We start from the raw sequence: 14,593 nt of genomic DNA, 5'->3' as shown, positions 1-14,593 counted from the left end.
TGGTTTTCATGCATGTGTGTGTCTAGTTTTATCACACGTGAAGATTCATGTAATCAGCACCACAGTCAAGATCTAGAAAACTCCTACTGGTGTGTAGGTCGCTTGTTATAGAAACAACTTCCTCCCTCCCCCAACCTAATTCCTGGCAACCACTAATCTGTTCTCCATTTGTATAATTCTGTCATCTCAAGGATGTTATATAAATGGAATTATACAGTATGCAACCTTTGGGGACTGGCTTGATCACTCAGCCCAACTCCCTTGAGAGCCATCCAAGTTGATTTACTTTAGAACAAAAGCCCAGCACATAATCATTTATATGCATGCTGTCCTCTTCAAAGGAGTCATCTTGTGAAATGCTGCCGTGGCCCGAAATGTTTTTCTAACTTTTCTCAGAATCTGCAGCTCTTCTTTTAGTCATCTTTAGAGCTATGTCTAAATCAAAAGCCATCAAACATTTCCTGCAGAGGGCCATACAGCAAATATCTAGGCTTTGAGGGTCACACTGTGTCGCAACTATTCAACTCTGCCCAAGTCATACACCATAGGTAAGCAAATGGAAGTGGCTGCGTTCCAATAAAACTTTATTTACAAACACAGCTGGTGGGCCAGACTGTCCCTGCAGGCCTCAGTTTTCTTATCCCTGATCTAAATAATAAAGGTGTGATTTGATTTTTATATATTAACTTCATTTGAAATTCTGAATCCAATCTGGCAAGTAAGGGGAAGACTATGTTGGGAAGGAAAACTCCATTCACAACAGCAACCAAACCACAAAGTCACAAATGCCTAAGAATAATTATAATGTGTCGAGCATATGTGTGGGAAATCAGCTTTTCTAGGCCACATAACATATGAATAGACAAAACCTAGAGTAGTGCTGTGAAAAAGAAATAGAAAGCATGCCACGTGTGTCATCTAAATTTTTCTAGTAGCCACATTAAAAATGCAAAAAATAATGTAAAATGAAATCAACAAAAATAAATTTAATAATATATTTCCTTAACCCATACAACCAAAATATTATCCTTTTAATATGTAATTGTTACAAAAATCATGAATGAGATATTTTACATTTTTGAAGTAAGTCTGAATCCCAGTGTATATTTTTTTGCACTTATAATACATCTCAATTCAGATACTAAATCTTCATCAGAAATACTTGGCTTGAATTTAGATTTTATAAAATTTAGAGTTACAGCAGTTGATTCATATACCCAAGTTATTTCAAATGTACTCAAAAGTTCTCCAAAAGTTCCAGCTTCTAAATTTAAATTTTAAAATAATTAAAATGAACAAAAAGAATGTGTTAAATTTGTAAAAAACAAAAACAAAAACAAACTAGATCCTATGCAGAAAAAATCCACTATACCAGAAAAGAATAAATGCATTAAAATTTTTAAAATAAATATATACAATTAAAAGCAAATAAAAACCCTCTTCTTCAGTCATACTGGCCACATTTTGTTTGCTCAGTATTCAAACGTGGCGAGTGGTGTCCTTGTTGGAAGTACAGGTCACGGAGCTCGAAAATAACGGCTCGGAGTCTGACGCCCTTATGGGAAATGAATTCTGGAGAGCAGTTCTGAATACGCTCATTTGCTGAGCTGGGCCAATAATGGAGGTAGACCAGCTGACGCAGGCTCTGAAGTCAGGCGTTCCTGGGTTCAGTTTCAGGATTGAGCTTGTGACCTCTGACAGGTTATCTTTGTTTTCTTATCTGTTATGTGACACACATAGATGTTCAGTAACTGGAAGCTGATTATCGTTATTGTATTTGTTTCTTAGAACATCCATAACAAAGTGCCATAAGCTGGGTGGCTTAAAAACACAGACGTTTATTCCCCCAGAGTTCTGGAGGTTAGGCATCTGAAATTAAGGCGTTGACAGGTCCTGCTCCCTCCAAAGGCTCAAGGAGAGCATCCTTCTTTGCCTCTTCCAGCTTCCGGGAGCCCCAGGCATTCCTTGGTTTGTGGCAGGACGGTTCCAGTCTCTGCCTCCATCTCTACGGTCCTTACATGGCCATCTTCCCTCTGTGTCTTTGCATCTCTTCTCTTCTTATAAGAATGTCAGTCATATTGGCCACCCTCCTGACCTCATCTTTACTGGATGAGGTCACATTCACAAATCTGAGAGGTTAGGTTTTCAACCTATCTTTTTAGGGGACACAATTCACCTTATTGCAATTATGATTATTAATTACCCAGCTCTCAGGTATATATGGGCTTCCCTGGTGGCTCAGTGGTAAAGAACCTACCGCCAATGCAGGATACGAGGGTTGGAAAGATCCCCTAGAGAAGGAAATGTCAACTCACTCCAGTATTCTTGCCTGGGAAATGCCATGGACAGAGGAGCCTGGCAGGCTACGATCCCCGGGACCACAAAAGTCAGACATGGCTTAGTGACTAAACAACAGCAAGGTGTGTATATGCTGTGGTTGACATGGGTTGTGCCCAATAGAATTGTCCATCGAAGGAAAACCTTTGAGGACCTGTGAGTTGCCCAGCTGAGTCCAGTCCAGTTGCCTTTTCCTTTGTAATCCCACAAAGCCTGCTGCAGCACAAGCCACAAAGAATAACTGATTTGAGAGCACTCCACACTGTGTTCATCGTACATCCCTCCCCTCAAAAGCCTCTGCAATTTACTCCCATTCCTCTTTTGTCTGGTCTGCTTTGCTTTTCTTCACTTTGCTTTTCAGTTTTGTTTTGCGAGCTAAGCTCATCTGGCTGTTCAAAGGCTTCTGCAAATGAGTGAAGCTTTCTCTCTTTCTCTCTCTCTCCAAGTTTTGTTACGGGAGCCACCGCGTCCAGCCCCTTCCAGATCCAGCCCAGTGCAGGATGCGGGCTGGTGACGCACAATGCCCTGTGCAGCCTCTGACGGATGCTCTTTTTAAGTGTTCAGTTGGATTTTAGCCCAAAGAAACAAAAGAAGTAGAATTGAATAGGACATGATTAAACAAATAATTTTTAAGCGTCCTATCTGATGAGGAAGATGCATTTCCTTGATTCCCCAGAAGGCCTAATAAACAGGTGATGAATGAAATCTGTGATCAAATACTGCTTTTATCAGTAACTTCTGTAAGGAGTTTCAAGGTCTCATCCAAAGCTGAACTTCCAGGTAACAGATGATAATGTTATCATCTCCATCAGAAGACCTCATTCGCGCCACCCAGCTTTGTAAGCCTCTGAAAAGGCCCCTCCTTTCCAGATGCCAATTTAGCACAGTTGTACTTTGGTACCCAGTCCAACGTAATTAGGTTAATTAGTCATTTCCATTTAGCTTATTAGAAGGCTAGAAATCCCTTTCCCTCATTTGGAAGATTAAACATTGCAATTGTGTTCAACCCAGAGCTTCAGGAAAGCGTGTTTCAGACCCAGCCACGCCAGCTGGGAGCCCTGATCACCCTGTAATGTCCTCAGTTTTGTGGTGACTCCAGAGGAGGGTAATGGGCCTGCAGGAGGGTTAATGGGGACACAAGCTGGGAAGAGGGGGGAAAGTGGCCGCCTGAAGGAGGACGGAAGTTTGGTCCTCGGCACAGACAGAGCTAAGCACCACATCTGCAGCTTTGCTCAGCCTGCCAAGGGCCCTCCCAACAGCCGCCCAGATGTCCAACTTTTTTAATGCAGTGCTTCCTAAGTGCCAGGCAGCCTGCAAAGCCTGAGGCTACAGAGATGGCTCAGAATGTTCTTGCCCAACAGGGAACTCTCAATCTTGTGGGAGTCACAGACAAGCAGACCAGCAACTGCAATCTGATAACATAGGAGCCCCCAAAAAGCACAAAGAGGGTCTTTACAGTCTTCTGAGCACCCATAGGTACATTAGAGCATGAGCTAGGCAGACGATGATTACATGGCCTCATTTTCCAAATGAGAAAATCAAAGCCCACAAAGGTTTAAGAACAGGCTCTGAGTCAAAAGAGGCTCGTAAGAAGTGGCACTGGGACCAGAGCTCTCGTCTTCTGGTGCCTCGACCACCATCATACACTCCACTCCCTGCTCTCCCGTCCATCCCCCACACTACCCCCTCCCCCACTACTCCCCCAAACCGCCCCTCCTCTACCACGCACCATGCTCCTCCTCCCCCTCCAACTCCCCACGCCCCCTCTCCCCTGCCACCCCACTCCAGTCCAGGTCATGTCTCAGCACCACAGGTGCGCCCCCTGCTCTGAGTGATCAGAGTGAAGTTGGGAAGCCACAGAGCCCAGGTGATAGGGCACTTTAGACAGGACACATGTTCGTCCACTCAGGAGAAGAGCCTGGGCAAGCCCAGCTCGAGTGTATGTGTCCTTCTCCAGCCTGACCTTCCCCTTGTCGCCTGTCACCCCTCCACTGCAGTCACGTGGCCTCTGCCATACCCTCCCTGCTTCAGACATGGGCTCCGTGGATCCTTCCCCATGAAATGCCCTTCCCTTCTCTCCACCTCTCTCTTTGCCCAACAGAATTCTACATCCCTACTAAGCCCTCCCTCATCTCTGTTTAGCTTAGGATTGTAAGCACCTTGAAGGTACGTGTATAATCGCCTTTGTATTCCCAAGTACTTGGCATGTAGCAGACATCTCATAAATACCAAAGAATGAATGAAAGACTTCACATAATGAGAATGAGTGGGTTCCTTAAAGTTCACAGCACTGTGGTAGGTGCCCTGGACCCAGTGTAGCTTTTCATCTCATTGGAGAGATGGAACCCACAGGGAGAGTTGAGTGATGTGCAAAGGTTGCAGGTAGGCGACTGAGTCAGTGAGGTTCACCTGGGCACTCTGAAGAAACAGGATGGAGCCCCACCCAAAATGCAGCTCCCATGTCCAGACTGACGATGCCTCGTGCATACCCAGAAGGCATGAAAGACTTTGTTGCTCATATAATGAGACTTTCTGGGCAGAGTAGGGGAGTTCCTAAGTAGCGTGAAAATGGCTTGGGAGAAGCAAGAAAGGTGGTGTCTTGGGCTTTTTGTGGTTGTTGGGAGTGGGGCAAAGGCTTGCATGATACAACTTCCCTTTACACAAAGGAAGGAGCACCCAGACTACCTACCAGGTTGCCTGGTGGAACAGAGAGGAAGAGGGAGAGATAAGGCTTAAAAGTGACCAGCAGTCACACATCCGTAAAATGAGTCAGTCTTTATAAAATGTATCGACTCTGTGAGTAGTCCTGAGTGGTCCACAAAGGGGAGTGGAGGGCTGTGTGTTCCAGGTTAGAGAAGGTGGGTGTGAGTGGCTGACTTGGGACTGGACTTGAGCAATTTGTTAGCAATTGGTAAAGGCTTCCCTAGTGGCTCAGACAGTACAGAATCTGCCTGCAAAGCAGGAGACCCAGGTTCAATCCCTGGGTCAGGAAGATCCCCTGGAGAAGGGAATGGCAACCCACTCCAGTATTCTTGCCTGTAACCCACCAGGCTCCTCTGTCCATGGGGTCTCAAAGAGTCAGACATGACTGAGTGACTAACACTTTTTAACAACTTGTAGAACCTTGATAAATAATTATGCCCAACACAAGAAAGGAAAGGAGTAGAATTTGTGGAGGAGAGGACTGCTCCCGTGATGCAAGAAGTGTGAACCAGACATCAATCTGGGAGAGCGCCTGGCACATTTCCAGGGTTAAGTCAAATGTGGGTGGACAGAGGGGGAAGGACGTGGGCTGGGTGGTTAACTGGATGGATTGGAGGGAAGCCCTAAAGGAAGAGATTTGATTCATGTATTTGGACTTAACCCTTATGAAAGCAAGAGACACGTGGAAATTTTAGAGTAGAGTTGGCATTAACACAAAGTTAATGATCCTAGATCCTAGAGACATCTTGAGGGATGGAATTGACAGGTGTTGCTGGCAGCATGAGAATGGGATTGAAAGGGAGGTGTCAGAGACTTCAGTACCAGAGCTGTGATCAGAAAACTCACAGCAGCCTCTTGTCCCTCTTCCCGTGCGGTACCCCCTGGGGGGTGCTCTCAGTCCCACTGCTGATTACTTCCCAAATGCTTTGTTTGCTAAACCTTACATATCCCTGGGGCTTTTGATGGAGGTGAGTTGATCAAAATCCTTCCTCTCCCTTGTGCTGGGGGGAAGATTTGAGACTCCAGAAAAGGAGGAGAGATGAGACAGAATTGTGTCTATAAGACCATCCTGCTCCCCTACCCCCAGCGACGGTGCAAATGACAGCTTTCAGGAGAAACTGCATCCAGAGCCAGGTTCCCTGACCTTTTCCAGGCACTTTCATCAATGGAAGAATTCTGTAATCTGGATCGGGACATTGAGGGATCCACCAAAAGCTGGAAGAAGTTCGTGGAATCAGAATGTCCTGAGAAGGAAAAATTCCCCCAGGAGTGGAAGCACAAGACAGCCCTGCAGCGCCTCTGCATGATAAGAGTCCTGCGGCCGGACCGGATGACCTATGCCCTGCGGTAGGGATGGGTGGCCACAGGGAGGCCAGGGGTGGTGAGGAGGCCAGGGGTGGTGAGTAGGCCAGGGGCAGCAGGGAAGGCAGGGCGAGTGTGGCCAGGCCAGCAGGGCTGAGCCCAAAGCCACAAGTTTATCATGACAAAAGCCTTTGTGCCAACGTCCAGAATCCCACAAGGCCCATTGCTCTGTGTTCTTAAACACATGTATTGTCAACACATGTATTGTCAGCAACATGTATTGACAATATATTGCAGTATTGCCTTAAAATCTAAATGACCCGTTTGGGAAGAGGTGCTCATTGACATCTCAGTGGTAAAGAATCTTCCTGCTAGTGCAGGAGATGCGACTTCGATCCCTGGGTTGAGAAGATGCCCTGGTGGAAAGGAATGGCAACGCACTCCAGTATTCTTGCCTGAAAAAAAATCCCATGGAGAGAGAAGCCTGGCGTGCTACAGGGCTGCAAAGAGTCGGACACAACTGAGCAACTAAACATACACACACAGGCGTGGAAGAGCTCAGGGATCTAACGTGTGCAGGGTTTAGCTGCTTTCTGAGGACGCTGCTCCTGGCAGTCTTCTGATGGGCGGTGGTGATGTAACAGGACCTCTAGGTTCCATAGAGGAGTCAGCGGTGGCCTGGATGGATGGGGATCCAGAAGGAGCCCTGATCTAGGTGAGCGGGTGCACAGCTAGCAACGTGGGTTGTGAGTGTCGACTTAGTGAGCAGTGTTGGTGTTGCTCCCAGCTCCAAGCCGTGACCCTGAGTGCATCTTTCCACTTCCACAGACCTCTGTTGCTCATATGTTATCATTCTGTGACCGATGTACACCCATAGACCTTTTTTTTTTGTCCCCTGGCAGAGATTTTATTGAGGAGAAGTTAGGAAGCAAGTATGTGGTGGGAAGAGCACTGGACTTTGCAGCCTCTTTTGAAGAATCAGGACCAGCCGCTCCCATGTTCTTCATCCTGTCTCCAGGGGTGGACCCACTGAAGGATGTGGAAAGTCAAGGTATGCAAACCGCACCGTGGAGCCAAGGTTGCACCGGCCCCATGCACTGTTGCTCTGCCTCTGTCAGCTTCCGTTTTCCTGATTCAAGGCTCATTTTGCAATGCTTGATATTTGCTAAGCATACAGAGATCTGGGTCATTACTGAACCGACCCCAGGGGGTCACCACCAACTGGAGGACTGTTCTGGGGTATAAGGTAGCAGATTCATGAGGAGACTTTGTCTCACCACCCTCCCTGCCAGCCATTCCCCTGCTTGTAGTTGGAGCAGTGATTCTGAAATACAGGTACAATCCTTTCACAGCTCCTATTGCGTTCACGATAAAGTCCAAACTCCTTAACTTGACTTATAGGGAGCTTCACGCTCCAGTCTCTCCCTGTCTCTCCAGCCTAGTTTCCATTAATCGTTTCCTGTTTCTTCTGTAGCAAATGATCACAAACTTAGAGGCTTAAGGTAACACTATTATTTTACAGTTCTGGAGGTCAGGAATCATAAATGGGGCTTACTGTCTACCTCATTCCCTCATAAGGACACCTACAATCAGGCCCACTCAGACAACCCAGGGTCATCTCCCCATCTGGAGGTCCTTAATCACATCTGTAGAGTCTCTTTCGCCGTAAAGTCACATCTATTCACCAGTTCCGGGACTTAGGACATGGACATCTTTGGGAGCTCCTTATTCTGCCTGTATTTCCCTACTGCCCTCTTTCTCACTCAACACAGAAGCCATTCCATTCTCCTGAATAGTCTGTTTCTCCTCTGGCCTCCCTTCACCAGACTACCTTTTACTCATCCTTTAAATACCCATTTCATTGTCACCACCTCCAGGAAGCCCTACTGGACTTCCAGGGTGCTTGGTATCCCACCCCCCATGTACTCTTAGAACACCCTTCTATCTGTATGTCACACTGTAATCGTCCAATGACTATGGTGTCTTTATGTGAGAATGAGAGCTCCCTGGGGATAAATGTCCTTTTCAGCATAGTATTCAAGTTCCTAGTTCTTCTCATATGATAGGTACTCAGTAAGTAAATGAAAGGGTGACAAATAAATGACTAATCAAAACAATTAAACTAACAAAATTGCAGCATGTTGCCAAGTTAAATCAAGACTTGATGGGTTTTTATAGAGTCCAGTCTTTATAGGTAAGAATACAGACCGAGTACTACACCTCCACAAGCAACCTGTTATTCCGTATGTAATGAAAGGAATAGGCTTTCCTGGTGGCTCAGTGGTAAAGAGTCCACCTACCAATGTAGGAGACATGGATTCAATCCCTGGGTCAGGAAGATTACCTGGAGAAGGAAATGGCAGCCCACTCCAGTATTCTTGCCTGGGCAATCCCATGGACAGAAGAACCTGGAGGGCTGCAGTCCATGGAGTCGCAAGAAGAGTGTGACATAACTTAGGAGACTAAACAACAGCAACAATGAGAGGAACATGTACCATATACCTGGTGTTTGGCTCCGAAGAGTAGATACCTGTTTAAGGGAGAGAATCATCTTATTCACTAACTTAATGTATGTTTTTGTAATCTCCCAGAAGTTCAAGTAACGTATTTTTTAAATACTGATAACAAAGAACTTGGAAAAGCGACAGTTCTCAGTCCAGCCCTCGCCACACCCAGTGTCCTTTCCCAGACCTCGGGCTTTTGCCTGTTTCTGAACTTATTCCTTCTGATAATTTCTTCTCTATTTCCTGTTAGTGATTTACATCACTCCTTCTGAATTTATCAAGTTTCAGTATCTACTTATCCTGTGATATGAAAAATAAGAACTTAGCTCCCGTTACTGACAATCAATTGGCTTCATCCTAATTTTGCTAGCATAGGTCATCAGAAAAAAATCATGGGAAGTAAAATTTCTGAATCTTTGGGTAACTAAAAAGACTTCATTTTGGCCCACATACTCATTTGATGAGTTCTGCTAGGTCCAAAATGATTTTTGACTCAGAATGTGTCCACAATGCTCGATTGTCCTCTAGAACTCAGTTTTATTCCTATGAGACCATATGCTAGTAAGGTGTTATTCTTCCCTTGTTTCTTTTTTTCTAAGTATTTAATTTTTGGCCACATGGCATATGGGATCTTAGTTCCCTGACCAGGGATTGAACGCACGTCTCCTGCATTGGAAGCTTGGTGTCTTAGCCACTGGACCACAGGGAAGTCCCCTGCCCTTGTTTCTTTGTTGGTGACCTGTTTTTATTCCCTGGAAACTCTCAAGTCCTCTCTCTACCTTATGTTGTGACATTTCATGAGCTAAGTGAGGTGCAGGCCTTTTTCACTCACCTGCTCAGCGCTCAGCCTGCTGTTTTTTCATGTGGGAGAGCCATACTTCTCTTTCCTCTGGAAATCTTGCTCTGTCATTTTTTTGTAACTGTCACCACGATTCACCAAGTTGCTCGTGTTAGAAACCTGAGAATCGGTCACCCTGGACACCTCCTCCCACCCATCACGCTTGGTCCTACTGATTCTACCTCCTGAATGTGTTTCAGATGGGTTTAATTGTTTCATTGTGCCTCCCTCCTCTGAGTCACCAAACTATCTCCTGGACTATCCCAAGAGCCTATTAACATCCCTCTTCTCCTCCTCCACCTGCATTCTTTTGCCACTCACAGCCAAACTCATCTTGCTAAATCTCAGATCGGATTATAATGCACTTCTACTAAAATCTCTCTAGTGGCTCCCCACTGTTCTAAAGGTAAGATCCAATACCACTCACATGGTCTCTGTGACCTGCAAGCCCCAGTCTTTCTGTCCAGCCTTGGATCTTTTGTCGTTGTTTAATTGCTCTGCTGCTGCTGCTGCTAAGTCGCTTCAGTCATGTCCAACTCTGTTCGACCCATAGACGGCAGCCTACCAGGCTTCCCGTCCCTGGGATTCTCCAGGCAAGAACACTGGAGTGGGTTGCCATTTCCTTCTCCAATGCATGAAAGTGAAAAGTGAAAGTGAAGTCGCTCAGTTGTGTCCGACTCTAGTGACCCCATGGACTGCAGCCTACCAGGCTCCTCCGTCCATGGGATTTTCTAGGCAAAAGTACTGGAGTGGGGTGCCATTGCCTTCTCCGTTTAATGCTCAGTCATGTCCAACTCTTCTTTTGACCCATGGACTGTAGCCCACCAGGCACCTCTGTCCATGGGATTTCCCAGGCAAGAATACTGAAGTGGATTGCCGTTTCCTTCTCCAGGGCATCTTCCCAACCCATGAATTGAGCCCACATCTCCTGCATTGGCAGGTGGATTCTTTACCACTGAGCCACCAGGGAAGCCCTCAGCCTCAGATCTTAACTTTCCCCAAACGCACACTAATACTCCAGCCACATGGCTCTCTTAGGGCCATCACCTCATGAGCTCTCCCGGCCCAGGGCATTTTCACGATCCATCCCTTTTATCTGAAATACTTCTCCCCAGTTCTTTGGTCCAGTGCCTGCCCATCCTCCGTGGATCATCTTCTCCTGAACTTCTCCCTGCAAGACTGTCTGGGTCTCCCTTACACATGTATTTGCTTCAGAGTGTTTAATGCAGCCCTTTTGAATGTGTGTTATGTATTTGTTTGGCTGTGCTGGGCCTTTGCTGCGGCGTGTGGGCTCTGCATTGCTGTGTGCGGGCATTCTCAAGTGGCAGCGAGCAGGGGCTACTCCCTAGTAGTGGACTGTGGGCTTCTCGCGGCAGTGGCTTCTCTTCTTGCAGAGCACAGGCTCTAGGGTGCACAGGCTTAGTTGCCCTGCATGTAGGCTCTTAGTTCCTGGACCAGGGATCGAACCCAAGTCACCTGCATTGGCAGGTGGATTCTTAACCACTGGACCACCAAGGAAATCCCGATACAATTCTAATTAAACCTTTCTTTTATCATTTTAACTTACATTTGCCTACCTACTTTTCACTAAGACCCTGGAGATCAAGGACCACAACATCTTGCTTAGGACTTTATCTGTGTCTTAAAGTCTAAGTAGCACAGAGCGGGGCTCAGTAAATATCAGTCGAATGAATTAGCAAACGAATGAATGCACATAAAAGAACTGTTGTCATTGCTAAGTTGTTCCTGACTTTCAGTTTTTTTTTGATAGAGTTCTGTATTCTTCTGTCCCGTGGGGGTTTTATTCCTTTCATATTAACAAATCGAGCCTCCTTATTTTTAGTCAATGTTTTCCTTTCTGGAAGCTTTCATATACCCTGTTTATGAGCAATTTCCTCCTGTTCTTTGCCAAGTGACCTCCAACTATTTCATCATGTAGATTGAAGCTTTCTGTCATTCCAGGCAAGCTGACCCGTCCCTGAACCATATTGGTTATTTGTCTCTGAATATATCATCTCAACCCTGCCCTTGGTTTAATCTTTACGCACGTTTCCTTAGCAGAGGCAATATTGCCGCTCATCAGCTAGCAATTACCTACACACCTGTGCCACTTTCTGGATGGCTTGACTTGTTTTCTCATGCACCCATTTAGAACATACACTCTGGGTTCATCATGCACTCCCCATCTTGGGTCTAATCATTTTGTCTGATGGACTCCTGTTCTCAGGTTTGGAATCCACATGACTGACTCAAACACTTTCCCCTGTGTCTGCCAGGCCCCTGCTTATAAAGGAAACTCACCATCTGCAGTTGGGCAGAATCTGTGCATCATACCATCCACTGCTTTACTCTACGTAGCCTCTTAGAAAGCCTGGGATCCTTCCCTGCCTTTGAGTGTGTGATCCATGCTCTTAACTCCTCCATGTCTCTAACCCTTTGTTTCATCGTGGCAGTTATTATTTATTTATTTGGCTGTGGTGGGTCTTCATGGCTTTTCTTTAGTTGTGACAAGCAGGGGCTACTCTCTAGCGGGGCTTCTCATTGCGGGGCTTCTCTTGTTGCAGAATGTCGGCTCTAGGGGGTGTGGGCTTCAGTAGTTGCGGCTCGAAGGCTCTAGAGCACAGCGCTCATAGTTGTGACACATGGGCTTAGCTGTCCCTGCAGCATGTGAGATCTTTCCAGATCAGGGATTGAACCTGTGTCTCCTGTATTGGCAGGTAGATTCTTTCTTTACCACTGAGCCACCAGGGAAGCCCCATGGCAGTTCTTAACATTGGGCTAGGTTTTAACACCCTGAAAGTCAGATGAGAGATTTTATTTCCCCCATTCTCACTCCAGCCCTTCTCCCAAAATGCATGAACCCACAGGCAAACAAAATTCTCTGTATGATCTTGGGAGTTCTCTAAGCTTCCAAAGCTCATCTGTTGACACTCGATTAAGAATGTGTGCTTTTCTGAGAATCTGAAAAATAAAAGATATATGTATAACTGAATCACTTTGCTGTACACCTGAAACTGACACAACATTGTAAACCAACTATGCTCCAATAGAAAATAAAAATGTTTAATTAAATAAATTAAAAACAAAGAATCTGTGCTTTTCTGACACTTGTGTCTCCTCCACGATTTTCCATCCTTAATAGAGGAGGAGGAGGAAGAGGAAATTCCATCCACTTTCCTTGGCCTCTGTTTTAACATGAACCTGCCACCACTCACTCACACCGCATTCCTTCTCGCCTTCACAGATCAGTCCTTTAACACTCGTTTACTTTTACCCTCCTGTTTCTGTTTTCTCATCATGTCTCTTCATTCTATCTATTTTTGGCCACACCGTGCACAGTGCAAGATCTTGGTTCCCTGAGTAGGGGTAGAACCCAAGCCCCCTGCAGTGGGAGCACGAAGTCTTAACCACTGGACTGCCAGGGAGGTCCCTCCTCTCTCTTCTCATCACCTTCTTCCTGAACGAGCCACACTTGCTTATTGGCACCATTGTTTTTGCTTTTGGTTCATCTAAAAGCAATCATGCATTGTTTCCCATCACCCCTATTACGTTCCCCCTAGGGTTGCTGTGAGGATAAACATGAAATCTCAGGTGTGAAAAGGCTTTGAAACACTAAGACTACATTAGCATCATACGGCACTCTGATGACAATGATGATGCTCCTGTTCTTTGAGGCAGCTCAGTTTGCTTTTCCTTTACACCCTTTCCTCGCGTTCTTTCACAGCACAGCGTCCGCCCGGGCCCTCCCCTTTCCACCCTCACAAGGCATCGTCTCTGGTCCTTCTTTCACTTGACTCGTACATGATGTTGCCTGGTCTCCGTCCTCCTTTGTCCAATTATCTGGCACTGACACGATGAATCCTGACATCTCCATTTATCTACCACCTTGGTCTTCCGCCGCCTCCTCTTTCTCTTTCCAATGTGCTGGTCAGAACAACGGGCTCATTTAGATTTTTGTCAGCCTGCTACTAGGGGTGTTCAAAGAAATGGTTTTCAATTCAGTGTCTTTGCAGCTAGATTATCAACACTTTGATTACACTCTCTTTTTCACTGCTCCGGACGCCGTTCTCTTTTTCTTAAGCACCAGTTGAAGTTGGCCAGGTTGGAGCATGTCCAGTCTCTACAGAGCAGCTTCAAGATCAGCAGAGTGTTGTTTCTGTGTGGAAAGGCAGTCCTCTCTCTGTTCTTATACTAGGGGAGTGCGGGGCATCTCTTCCATTGGGGGGGCTATGGACGGGAATGGAACAGGGATGTGGGCAGTGTCAGATACAACGGCAGTAATAGAAGGTGTTCTACCAGATGGCAGATCTTGCAGTAGAGAGTGGAGCCAAGTGCTGAGCATAAGAAGTGGGGGGCTCCATTAGAAGTTTATTTATTTATTTTTAAATTCTTTTAAAAAAAAGCTTTCTTTTTTTTTACATGTATTTATTTATTTACTTTGCCACACAATGCAACATGCAGGATCTTAATTCCCCAACCAGGGATTGAACCCTCAGCTGCTACAGTGGAAGCGTGGAGTCTTAACCACTGGACTGCCAGGGAAGTCCCCCTTCACCACCCTTAGGAAGCTTAAAGGCAGAGGGGAGTGGGCAGTGTAGCAACTTCTGGACGTGTGGAAAGATTACCGAACGGTCTCCTGAGATTGAGAAGTGTCAACTTGCTGTGGCCCCAGTTCACCCGGTGTGTTACTTTTCTCTTGTATTAGTGCTCAGGTTTGTGCAGGATTGCGTATGTATGTGTTTAATCTCTCAGTTCAGTTCAGTCCACTAGTCATGTCCAGCTCTTTGTGACCCCATGGACTGTAGCATGCCAGTCTTCCATGCCCATCACCAACTCCCGGAGCTTGCTCAAACTAATGTCCATCGAATCGGTGATGCCATCCAACCATCTGATCCTCAGTCATCCCCCT

At 46.1% G+C, this 14,593-nt stretch overlaps 1 protein-coding gene across 2 annotated transcripts in view; it reads left to right on the top strand.

Moving 5' to 3' along the window:
- Positions 1 to 14,593, top strand: part of DNAH9 (dynein, axonemal, heavy chain 9) — a 286,597-nt gene that overhangs the window by 242,317 nt on the left and 29,687 nt on the right. For both annotated transcript variants that reach the window (XM_010843000.1, XM_010842999.1), the window contains 2 exons: positions 6,194 to 6,387; positions 7,245 to 7,393. In XM_010843000.1, the coding sequence (XP_010841302.1) occupies positions 6,194 to 6,387; positions 7,245 to 7,393 (343 nt within the window). The remainder of the gene's footprint in view (positions 1 to 6,193; positions 6,388 to 7,244; positions 7,394 to 14,593) is intronic.

Source organism: Bison bison, unplaced genomic scaffold (assembly GCF_000754665.1).
Source record: "Bison bison bison isolate TAMUID 2011002044 unplaced genomic scaffold, Bison_UMD1.0 scf7180017864180, whole genome shotgun sequence".
NCBI lineage: Eukaryota > Metazoa > Chordata > Mammalia > Artiodactyla > Bovidae > Bison > Bison bison.
This window is presented reverse-complemented; position numbering and strand designations above follow the sequence as displayed.